General features: G+C 50.3%; 2 protein-coding genes across 7 annotated transcripts; one reads left to right on the forward strand and one right to left on the reverse strand.

Moving 5' to 3' along the window:
• Positions 1 to 2922: 2922 nt before the first annotated feature.
• Positions 2923 to 6190, forward strand: LST1 (leukocyte specific transcript 1). Of its 5 annotated transcripts, none has more exons than XM_032269129.1 (6): positions 2923 to 3502; positions 4382 to 4505; positions 4595 to 4688; positions 4905 to 5000; positions 5208 to 5230; positions 5775 to 6190. In XM_032269129.1, exons 2-6 carry the CDS (start codon positions 4494 to 4496, stop codon positions 5952 to 5954), a joined length of 405 nt encoding a protein of 134 aa, XP_032125020.1. In that variant the 5' UTR covers positions 2923 to 3502; positions 4382 to 4493; the 3' UTR covers positions 5955 to 6190. The 5 variants fall into 5 exon arrangements, with proteins under 5 accessions (XP_032125020.1, XP_032125022.1, XP_032125021.1 ...); XM_032269131.1 differs by having other exon boundaries at positions 2924 to 3502; positions 5796 to 6190; XM_032269130.1 differs by having other exon boundaries at positions 2941 to 3502; positions 5790 to 6190.
• Positions 6191 to 6549: 359 nt separating this feature from the next.
• NCR3 (natural cytotoxicity triggering receptor 3) lies at positions 6550 to 11089 on the reverse strand. 2 transcript variants are annotated; one of them, XM_032269121.1, is made up of 4 exons: positions 10419 to 11089; positions 7094 to 7438; positions 6818 to 6925; positions 6550 to 6678 (listed from the first exon to the last, which is right to left on the reverse strand). In XM_032269121.1, the coding sequence occupies exons 1-4, from the start codon at positions 10636 to 10638 to the stop codon at positions 6632 to 6634; spliced, it is 720 nt and encodes a 239-aa protein (XP_032125012.1). In that variant the 5' UTR covers positions 10639 to 11089; the 3' UTR covers positions 6550 to 6631. The 2 variants fall into 2 exon arrangements, with proteins under 2 accessions (XP_032125012.1, XP_032125013.1); XM_032269122.1 differs by having other exon boundaries at positions 10409 to 11085.
• Positions 11090 to 12042: the final 953 nt, after the last annotated feature.

The following is a 12042-nucleotide window of genomic DNA, read 5'->3' on the forward strand; positions in this document are numbered from 1 at the left end:
TTTGAGCCCAGCCTGGGCAACATGGCAAAAACCCATCTCTACAAAAACGTGCCCCCCCACCCGGGAAAAAAAAAAGAAAAGAAAAGGAAAAAAAAAAAAAAAAAAAAAAAAAAAAAAAAAAGGAAAAAAAGAGTCAAGGGAGGCAAGTCTAGGTCCAAGGAATCTGGGAGGGCCCCAGTCATCTCCCTTTCCTGACAGCATCTCTATGTGTTTGGGTAATAGTAAGAATAATGTACCTGATACACAAAATGCACTTAGTATGTGTATGCCACTGATTTACACACTTTAATACTTTTTTTTCTGAAACAGGGTCTTGCTATGCCGCCCAAGCTGGAGTGCAGTGACGGGATCATGGCTCACTGCAGCCTTGACCTCCAGGCTGTTTCCATCCACCCACCTCAGCCTTCTGAATAGCTGGGGTTACAGGCACATGCCATCACACCCAGCTAATCTTTGTATTTTTTGTAGAGATGGGTTTTTGCCATGTTGCCCAGGCTGGGCTCAAACTCCTGGACTCAAGTGATCTGCCAGTGTTGGCCTCCTAAAGTGTTGGGATTACAGGCATGAGCCACCATGCCCAGCCAATAATTATAATCCTGACAAAAACCCTAAGAGGAAACTAGGGCACAGAGAGGTTAAGAATCTTATGGAGCTCACAGAGTCAGTGGCATAATGAGGACTTGAACCCAGGCATCTGGCTGCAGAACCTTGATGATAAGGCAGTTTATTTTATTTATTTATTTATTTATTTATTTATTTATTTTATTTTATTTTATTTTATTTTTGTGACGGAGTTTCGCTCTTGTTACCCAGGCTGGAGTGCAATGGCGCGATCTCGGCTCACCGCAACCTCCGCCTCCTGGGTTTAGGCAATTCTCCTGCCTCAGCCTCCTGAGTAGCTGGGACTACAGGCACGCGCCACCATGCCCAGCTAATTTTTTGTATTTTTAGTAGAGACGGGGTTTCACCGTGTTGACCAGGTTGGTCTCGATCTCTTGACCTTGTGATCCACCCGCCTCGGCCTCCCAAAGTGCTGGGATTACAGGCTTGAGCCACTGCGCCCGGCCTATTTATTTATTTATTTATTTATTTTTGAGATGGAGTCTCGCTCTGTCGTCAGGCCTGGAGTGCAGTGGCGCAATCTCGGCTCACTGCAATTTCCACTTCCCAGGTTCAACCGATTCTCCTGCCTTCCCCTCCCAAGTAGCTGAGACTACAGACATACACCACCATACCAGGCTAATTTTTGTATTTTTAATAGAGACAGGGTTTCACCGTGTTGGCCAGGCTTGTCTCGATCTCTTGACCTTGTGATCCACCCGCCTTGACTTCCCAAAGTCCTGGGGATTACAGCCATGAGCCGACACACCTGGCCACAAGGCAGTTTAAAAACTGAGTACTGGGCCTGGCACCGTGGTGCATGCCTATAATCCCAGCACTTTAGAAGACCAAGTCAGAAGGATCACTTGAGGTCAAGAGTTAAAGACCAGCCTGGCCAACATGGTGAAACCCTGTCTCCATTAAAAATACAAAAATTAGCTGGGTGTGGTGGCACAAACCTGTAGTCCCAGCTACTCGGGAGGCTGAGGCAGAAGAATCACTTCAACCTGGAAGGCAGAGGTTGCAATGAGCCCAGATCACACCGCTGCACTCCAGCCTGGGTGACAGAGCAAGACTCCATCTCAAAAAAAAAAAGATCACTTCTCGACCTTTTGGCCAAAATCCAGTAAAAAAAAAAAAAAAAAGTGCTGACTTGAGATTTGTATGTAAAATTTGTCTTCCTCAGACCAGAAAAGAAATAGGGAAATAAATACTGAACTCCAGTCAATGTGAAGTTTCTGAAGGGTTTAGATGTAAAATGTACTGATATTTGTAATTTTTAAAAATATTTAAAAGTGAGATGGATTGATAAATATGTGATAAAGCAAATAAAAGATGTTAACAGAGCTGGGTGCAGTGGGTTACTCCTGTAATTCCAGCACTTTGGGAGGCTAAGGTAGAACGATTGCGTGAGGCCAGGAGTTCAAGACCAGCCTGGGCAACATCGTAAGACCCATCTCTACAAAGCCTCATGTGGTAGCAGGTGCCTGTCATCCTAGCTACTCAGGAGGCTGAGGTGGGAGGATCACTGAGCCCAGGAATTCAAGGCTGCAGTGAGCTATGATTTCACCACTGCATTTCAGGCTGAGTGACAGAGCGAGACCCCCCCATCTCAAAAACAAAGCAAAAAATGTTAACTAGTAGTGTCTAGATGGTAAGAATATGTTCACTGTTCAATTCTTTTCGTTTCATCCTATGTGTGTACTTTTTTTTTTTTTTTTTTTTTGAGACGGAGTTTCACTCATGTTACCCAGGCTGGAGTGCAATGGCGCGATCTCGGCTCACCGCAACCTCCGCCTCCCGGGTTCAGGCAATTCTCCTGCCTCAGCCTCCTGAGTAGCTGGGATTACAGGCACACGCCACCATGCCCAGCTAATTTTTTGTATTTTTAGTAGAGACGGGGTTTCACCATGTTGACCAGGATGGTCTCGATCTCTTGACCTCGTGATCCACCCGCCTCGGCCTCCCAAAGTGCTGGGATTACAGGCTTGAGCCACCGCGCCCGGCCCATGTGTGTACTTTTTAATAATCAACTGTAAAAAACCCTGAATATTATTCAGCATAAGGAACATGGAGGATGGGGAGAAGGGTGAGGGAGGAAGTAGAAGTTTCTTGAATTTGGAAGGGGAAATGCAAATGAATATGGACCCACCCAAGCACCAGATCTCCGCCTCACCCTTTGCCTTACATGAGTTCCCCAGTCTTCACCCTCCCCAAGGAGTAAGCCTGCAATCCTCTAGCACCCATCTCCTTCTCCATCACAGTGCCACTAAGAAGCCTTCACCCAGGTCTCTCCAGAGGGCCTCAGCCTGCTGTCTTTTATTTAGTTCTGTTTTCAATGCCAGAAAGCTGCCTCCTACAGGAAGTTTACCTGGATTGCGCATACCTCCTTTCCGTCACCAACTTGTCACCAACTTTCTGTCCTAGATGGATCCACAGGGCTCATGTAGATCTAGTCTGCCTCCTGTTTGTTAATCAGACACAAGTGGGTCACCCCAAATATGCCAGAGCTCCCAGTCTGATGTGGGAGTGGGGTGTGTGTGTCCACACACATACACCAAGATCAAGCAGTCTCAACAGATGCAGTGTGAGGAGTAGTAAAGAAAAGTTAACTAAGGAAGACACCTGAAGGAGGTGGATGTTGGCTGACTAGTGGCAGGATCCGTGAAATGCCTGGAGATGACAGCCCTAGCTACAGGCCCAAGAGTTTGAAAGAAAAGATGTTGTAACCCTAACCCTCAAGCCAAACTTCCTCTCCTAGCAATGCTGGGGAGGAACCCAGGCTGGGGGAGAAGTTAAAGCCAGAGGAGAGGCAGGAATGTCTGAAGTGGCAACACTTCTCTCCAGCCAGACAGCGCTGGCCAGTTTGGAGTCTGTTTATCCTGCAGGCCACGGGCTCTGGGTAAGCTGGGAATGGGCAGGGACTTGGTGGAAGGATGGTCACACCCCAGAGTCAGGTGAAGCTAAGATGAGGGGAGGGAGAGTATGGGTTTGAGTTTCCCTGGACCGTAGAGGAATCCTCTGAGTCTCTGCTCCCCAAATAATGAAAGACAATCCCTTTCTATGCCCACAGCCCTTATGGCCTCCACCTGGGCTTCTGTTCCCCACTCTCCAGAATTCCTCTTAAACCCAGGAGGATTGCAGTTTCCAGACCCTAGTCAGTATATTTGGCTCTGGGGTGAAGACAGTGGCCCCCTCTTTGCCCTCAAACAGGAACCAGTGGTTGAAGGGCAGGAAGTGCCTGAGGGGAAGTTAAGGGGCCCCAGACGCTCCTCCATGCCCCACTTCAGCCCCAGCAACATCTGCCTGTGGGAAGCAGGTCTCCACACCAGCCAAGGGGGCCCCCACACTCCCACACTGCTCTGAGGCTCAGGGAGCAACCCAGCTGCTGGGTGTGCTGATATCACCCTCCCTACTTCCTCCCAGTGCCCACACCCACCCAGGCCCAGGCTCCTTCCGCTCCATCAGCCCCTTGCCAGCACCTAAAACCATCCAGGGCTGGAAAGGCCCCTTCAAACCACCTAGTCAGCCCAGGGCAGAGGAAAGGGTCAGGCCCTGGAGCTGGGCAGAGCTGGCCTTAAATTCCAGCTCCACTCTTCTGGGATGGAGATAGTAAAGTTCAGGCTTGAATCTCGGGTCCTTACTTGGACAAGGGACACCATGATACCCTGTGTTCTGGGGATTAGCAGTGAGGAATGGAAAGTGTCCAGCTCAGGGTTGGCACACAAGTGAGGCTCCCCAGCCTGGGAACGATTGTAACAGAGGGCCCGTCACTTCGCAGATGAGGAACTTAAGACACGTGACTAACCCCTGATCATTTCACCTAAAAGAGCAAGGACTAGTTTGACCTCCAGGCCAGTCCCTGATCCCCGACTTAATAATGTCACATTGCAATGACGATATGTGTAAGTAAAGGGCCTCTAGCATCTGCACAGGGAGGGTCCTGGGACTCAGGAGGTGATGGGGAACAGTGATGTGTGCGGCTCATGACTAGGTGGACAGCCTCTGGGGACAGCTGATGCAGGAGGGAAAGGGACCTCATGGGAGGCCCAGAAACAGCAGGGGTTTCAGTGGGAAGCCTCTGAAGGGTGAGTGATCTCAGCTATGAGGCAAGATAACCGATGAGGGCATGTACCCTGGTAGGAGGTGAGGTATTGAGGTCTGGGGTGGAGAAGCTCTGAAGGTATATTTTTCTGCCTCTAAAACTGTTGGAGAGGGGATCTGAGAAAGCGGCAACCAACCAGGAGGCTGGGGTAGGCTGGAGAGGGAATGGGGTCTCTAACCTTGAGCCCTTTTCCCTGTAGGTAATATATACCTCTATGGGGGCCTGGGACTGGGTGGGCTCCTGCTTCTGGCTGTGGTCCTTCTGTCCGTCTGCCTTTGTCGGCTGCATCGCAGAGGTGAGCGCCGCACTCCCTCCTCACCCCGAGTTAGTGCCCCCTGTGGCCCCACCCACACCCTTTGCCGCTGCTTTCCCAGAACGCTGCCTGGCTCTGGAGCCATGGGGAAGCCAACAAGGGAGCCCATGCCTGCTGGGGTGGGGAGCCGGTGAGGGGCCGGGAGAAGCACAAAGGATGGGCTGTGCTGAGCTTCTTCTTTTCTTCCAGTAAAGAGGCTGGAGAGCAGCTGGGTGAGTCTGGGGACAGGGAAGGGGGAGGGCAAGAGAGGACCTGAGTGGGTGAGGGGGGAGAAGCGTGGCTGAGCGCTGAGAGGAGGGGTGGGGGCGGGAGATGAGGACAGAGAAAAGTAGGAGCATGATGTAGGCAGAGAAAATTAGGGCGAGAGAGAGAAAAGGAGACAGAAACCAAGAGAAAAAGTGAGAGAGAGGTTACGAGTGAGAGACAGGGAGAGAATGAGAGTGAAAAAGACACAAAGAGAAAGTGCAGTGGGAGAGAGAGAGAGAAAGAGAGAGAGAGAGAGAGAGAAGCTCCAGAACCAGGCACAGTGGCTCACGCCTGTACTTCCAGCTATTAGGAGGCTGAAGGAGGAAGATAGCTTGAGCTCAGCGGTAAGACCAGCCTGGAATACATAGTGGGACACTGTCTCCAAAAAGACAGAGAGAGAGAGAGAGAGAGAGAAAGAGAGAGAGAGAGAGAGAGAGAGAGAGTCAGGGAAGTAAGGAAGGCGGGAGCAGAACTCACAGGGAAGGACCTGAAGGCGTGGCCTCCCATCAGCACCTTCTGTCCCAGCCCCAGGCCCAGCGCTCCTCGGAGCAGGAGCTCCACTATGCGTCACTGCAGAGGCTGCCAGTGCCCAGCAGCCAGGGACCTGACCTCAGGGACAGAGAAGAGAGAGGCACCAAGGAGGATCCCAGAACTGACTATGCCTGCATTGCTGAGAACAAACCCACCTGAGCACCCCAGACACGCCCCTCGACCCAGGCAAGAGGACAGGGTCACCCTGTGATCCACCCAGTAAAGACCGTGGTCCCCCCACTTCTGTGTCTCAGTCCTCTCGGTCCATCTCAAGCTTCCGTTCAAAATGATTATCATCAAAACTTCTGTGGCTTTTTGACCTTTGAATAGGGAGTTTGTTATGTAAAAATTAAAAAAACAAAAACAAAAACGGAGTGGCTCACCCTCCCACCCACTCTGGGGGTCAAGTAGTGATTTATTGAGCAAATGAGAGTCTTCAGGGACCCAGGCTCCCCTAACAGCCAAAAGACAGTATGTGTGGGCCTGGCAGGAAAGGGCAGTTACCAAGGAGGGGTCATATCTGATCCTTCCCACTTCTCAGGACAATCAGGCTCAGCCTCCTGGGTCTGGGGAAGCAGGTGTGCTGAGCCCCCACATGGCGGTGGGAGGGGCCCTGGGCACCACAGCCGGAAGCTGCCTTCTTGGACCTTTCCAGGTTAGACCTGGTGGAAGGGAGAGTTCAGAGTTGGGGGAATCCGGAGAGGGGAGATTGGGCATCTGGAGAATGGAGAAGAAAACACATGAAACTCATAAGGAGGAGTTAGTGGTGGGGCAGAGAGCAATTTATTGGGGTCTTTTGAAGAGAACTGGCGATCACTGGGCCCTGGGATCACTCCTCAGGGGCCATCTGAGGACTGGGAGCATGTTCCCATGTGACAGTGGCCTGGTCAGAGAAAGGATAGGAGCTGCTCAGTGTCGAAGTCCCCCGAGGCTCTCCTCTTCCTGGTCTCTGTCCCCACTCCTCCCACTCTCTTACTGCGCCTCCCATCTTGTCCACTATCGCCCCTGGCTCTATTACTCACATTTGCCCTGGTAATAAAGGGTGCTGCCCACGGCCACAGAAAGAAAGCTGATGGCATAGAATCCAGCCCGAAGGAGGAGGACTGGACCAGCCCCTAGCTGAGGGTGTTCTGCACGGGGCAATGGAGAAGAGGGTTGGGGAAGAAGTGCACACAGGCTTCTTCTGTGTGCACTTCTTCCCAGGAGGATAGGGACCCCAGGGAAGGATCCGTGACTCCCAAGGACATTGCCTCTTGGGGCCTCCAGCCAGGAAGAGATGCCACCTCCCAGCATCTCACCTTTCTCCACCACCAGCCGAGTCCCATTCCCCGTCCCGACACCGAGGCCCAGCACCTCCACCCTGCACAAGTAGATGCCGGCGTCATGGCCTCGCACGTCCCAGATGTGCATCTCAGCCTGGTGGTCATGGAGGAAACGGGAAGAAGCAAGGGGGGCCAGGCGGCCCCTGAACTCTGGGGTTCCATTCCTCACCTCCTTCCCTGAAGCCACCTCATCTCGGAACCACATGACGGAGCCAATGGCCAGTTTCCCTCTGCTGGCATTGAAGGAGCAGGGCAGAAAGGCAGAGGATCCTTCCAGGGTATGAATCTCAGGGGGCTGGGACACCCAGAGAGCACAGGATCCTGGAAGCAGAAGGAAGACCCAGAGAAAAGCCTCCTGAGTTACTCCAAACAGGAAAGACAGGTGAGCTTGGAGTAGAACATCCCAGCTGTCTCGGGTATAGGGTTCATGGAATAGACACTTTGGGTGCCTCATGAAACCCTTTCGTCTTAACCAATCTGATTTATTTATTTATTTATTTTCTTTCTTTCCTTTCTCTCTCTCTCTCTTTCTTTCTTTCTTTCTTCTTTCCTTCTTTTTCTTTTTTTTGAGTTGGAGCCTCACTCTGTGGCCCAGGGTGGAGTACAGTGGTGTGATCTCCACTCACTGCAAACTCTGCCTCCCGGCTAAGAGTGATTCTCCTGCCTCAGCCTCCCAAGTAGCTGGGATTACAGGTGTGTACCATCACACCCAGCTAATTTTTGTATTTTTAGTAGAGACGGGGTTTCACCATGTTGGTCAGTCTGGTTTCTAACTATCTTGTGATCTGCCCGCCTTGGCCTCCCAAAGTGCTGGGATTACAGATGTGAGCCACAGCACCTGGCCCAACCAATCTGATTACTTAACATTGCTTATTAAATCATTTTTCAAATTCTTCCCATACCAACTCTCACTCTCACCCTCTGCCATCATTCTCCAGCCAGCTCAGTAGTAACTTGTCTAGCTAAAATGTAAACCATCACAGTGAAATTAAGCTTATTAATGAATGCAGCTGCCTAGTTAACTAACATCACTAATTATATTATTCCAGGTATTATTTTAGTACCAAAGGCATTGCATAGTAAGCCATCCTTGTTCTTTTTCTCTTTTCTTTTTTTTTTTCAAGGCAAAGTCTTGTCTGCTGCCCTCAGGCTGGAGTGCAATGGCACGATCTTGGCTCACTACAACCCCCGCCTCCTGGATTCAAGTGATTCTCCTGCCTCAGCCTCCTGAGTAGCTAGGATTACAGGCATGGGCCACCATATCCAGCTAATTTTTGTATTTTTAGTAGAGACGGAGTTTCACCATGTTGGCCAGGCTGGTCTCAAACTCCTGACCTCAAGTGATCCTTCTCCCTCAGCCTCCCGAAGTGCTGGGATTACGGCGTAAGCCACCACGCCCAGCCACTCTGTTTTTTTGTTAAAAAGCGTTAACTAGCTGGGCGCAGTGGCTCACACCTGTAATCCCAGCACTTTGGGAGGCCGAGGAAGGCAGATCATGAGGTCAGGAGTTCAAGACCTGCCTGATCAACATGGTGAAACCCAGTCTCTACTAAAAATACAAAAAAATTAGCTAGGTGTGGTGGCAGGCACCTGTAATTCCAGCTACTTGGGAGGCTGAGGCAGGAGAATCGCTTGGATCCCGGAGGTGGAGGTTGCAGTGAGTCAAGATTGAGCCACTGCAATCCAGCCTGGGCGACAGAGCGAGACTCTGTCTCAAAAAAAAAAAAAAAAAAAAAAGAACATTAACTAATTAAGTCTCCAGGTGAAGACATGACCTTAATTGGTTGAGATTCCTATTTAACTCATCCATATTGATGAATTTGAATTAAATCAATATTAAAATCCCTTATTAAATTACCTACTTAGGGAAACTTACGAGTCATTCCATTTACAAGTCATTCAGTGGTTCTCAAACTTGAGTGTATATGGAAATTACCTGGAGCATTTGCTAAAAAACAGATTCCTGGGCCCACCCCTAGAGTTTTCAATTCAGTAGGTCTGAAGTGGGGCCTGAGAATTTGTCCCAGGTTCCCAGGAATCCACATTTTGAGAACTCCTGCATTTTGTCAATGAATATGCCTGTTAGTTAATGTCTCTCAGTTCATTAAAAACAGTTTTAGCCAGGTGCAGTGGCTCATGCCTGTAATCCCAGCACTTTGGGAGGCCAAAGAGAGTGGATCACCTAAGGTCAGGAGTTTGAGACCAGCCTGACCAACATAGTGAAACCTCGTCTCTACTAAAAATACAAAAGTTAGGCAGCAGTAATGACATGAACCTATAATCCCAGCTACTTGGGGGGCTGAGGCAGGTGAATCACTTGTACCCGGGAGGTGGAGGCTACAGTGAGCCAAGATAGCGCCACTACACTCCAGCCTGGGCAGTAGAAGGAGGCTGTCTCAAAAAAAAAAAAAAAAAAAAAGAAAAAAAACAGTTTCATCAGGCAGGGCGCAGTGGCTCATGCCTGTAATCACAGCACTTTGGGAGGCCAAGGCAAGCAGATCACTTGAGATAAGGAGTTCGAAACCAGCCTGGCCAACATAGCAAAACCCCATCTCTACTGAAAATATAAAAATGGCTGGGATCTATAATCCTAGCACTTTGGGAGGCCAAGACAGGCAGATCACCTGAGGTCAGGAGTTCGAGACCAGCCTGGCCAACATGGGGAAACCCTGTCTCTACTAAAAATGCAAAAATTAGCTAGGTGCGGTGACACGTGCCTGTAATTCCATCTACTCTGGAGGCTAAGGCAGGAATTGCTTGAACCTGGGAGGCAGAGATTGCAGTGAGTCAAGATCATGCCACTGCACTCCAGCCTGGGCAACAGAGCAAGACTGTCTCAAAACAAAACAAACAACAAAAACAACTAGCCAGGTGTGGTGGTGTGTGCCAGCTACTCTGGAAGCTGAGACAGGAGAATCGCTTGAACACGGGAGGTTGAAGTGACCCAAGATTGCACCATTGCACGCCAGCCTGGGCAGCAAAGCAAGATTCCATCTCAAAAAAATAATTAAATAAAAAACAGTTTCACCAAGAAATTTATCACAGATTTACTTGGATCTCTCAAACTCCTAATTATATGTCTAGACCCTAGCTAAAAAGCCTCACAGTGGGTGACACAGAGAGTCTGTGAATTGGGGAATCCACCAAGTGTCCTTGGAGAGGCCCCACTCCTCCCTCAGAACTGGGTGTTTCGCCACCCCCAAGCTTGCTCCCTATAGCATCTAGTCCAACCTCCTGGATCTTCCTCCTCCCACCCACACTCCTTGGAGCCCTGAGCACACGCCCTGTCACCTGGATTGACCATGATCAAGATGAGCAACAGCATCCAGGCCATGTCGGAAGATGTCCCAGTTGGCGAAGGGGATCTGAGCAGTGAGGTCTGGGTGGAGGAGGGAGGACTCACTACTTGTAGCCAGGCTTTTGGTCACCAGATGGGGACAGGGAGCTTCCAATGACACACAGGACTCACACATCACTTGGAAACAATCACAACTGCCAGGGACCTCGAGCATCAAATGCATGCCTCCCTGAGGAGAGAGGACGCTGCTGGTGGTGATGTCTGTCTCTAGGAGGACAAGAGGCCAGCTTGCGGCAGCCTACCTAAGTGTGTGAGGGGGAGGGTGGGGCTTAGATGGCTGCTAACCCGAGGGTGAGTGGGCGGTTGGGCGGGTGAGACCAGGATGTGGGTTCCCCCACCTTCCGAGGTTCGAGAAGACCAGCTTTTACCCAGAATAAGCCTCCAGGAGCCCTCCTCAGCCTAGAAGCTAACCTACTTCCTCTCCCCACTGCTCACCAGTGCCCAGACCCATCCCACCCATTCCCTTCCTGGAGTCCGGTCTCACTGAACCCCACAGCTGCTCCAGGATTTCTATGAGGGATTAAGAGAAGCAAGCTGATTGGTAAAGCTATATTTGATTTACATAGCAATCACCCTGGGTGTGTGTGTGTCTTTTTGTTTGGTTGGTTGTTTTTTTTTTCTGAGATAGAGTCTTACTCTGTTGCCCAGGCTGGAGTGCAGTGGAGTGATCTTGGCTCACTGCAACCTCCGCCTCCCAGGTTCAAGCAATTCTCCTGCCTCAGCCTCCCAAATAGCTGGGATTACAGGCACACACCACCACACCCGGCTAATTTTTGTATTTTTTGTTGAGATGGGGTATTACCACATTGGCCAGGCTGGTCTCAAAATCCTGATCTCAAGTGATCGGCCAACCTCGCCCTCCCAAAGTGCTGGGATTGCTGTTTTGGTTTTTTGAGATAGGGTCTGTCTCTGTCTCGGCTCGGCTGGAGTTCAGTGGCACCATCATGGCTCATGGCATCCTCAACCACCCGGGCTCAATCGATCCTCCCAATTCAGTCTCCTGAGTAGCTGGGACTACAGGCACACACCACCACACCAGGCTAATTTTTGTATTTTTTGTAGAGATGGGGTCTCCCTATGTTGCCCAGGCTGGTATCCAGCTCCTAAGCTCAAACAATTCACCCCTCGGCCTTCCAAAGTGCATGAGCCACGATGCCTGGCCTCAATCACCTGTTTTACTTTGATAGTGTTGACTTAGGTGATTTAGCAGAGGAGTGAGTATAGCTGATGGAAGAATTTGGATTCATTCATATTTGTATCTCAATTAAGGGAATACACCCCTAGCAGAGATCAGCTTTTTTTTTTTTTTAGACAGAATTTCGCTCTTTCGCCCAGGCTGGAGTGTAGTGATTTCAGTCTCAGCCCACTACAACCTCTACCTTCTGGTTGCAAGCAGTTCTCCTGCCTCAGCCTCCCGCTTAGCTGGAATTACAGGCCCCCACCACCACACCGGCTAATTTTTGTATTTTTAGTACAGATGGGGGTTTCACCATGTTGGTATCGAACTCCTGACCTTGTGATCCACCTGCCTCGGCCTCGCAAAGTGCTGGGATTACAGGCATGAGCC

The sequence above is a fragment of the Sapajus apella genome, unplaced genomic scaffold (genome assembly GCF_009761245.1).
Source record: "Sapajus apella isolate SASKATOON/1434 unplaced genomic scaffold, GSC_monkey_1.0 scaffold188, whole genome shotgun sequence".
Classification (NCBI taxonomy): Eukaryota; Metazoa; Chordata; class Mammalia; order Primates; family Cebidae; genus Sapajus; species Sapajus apella.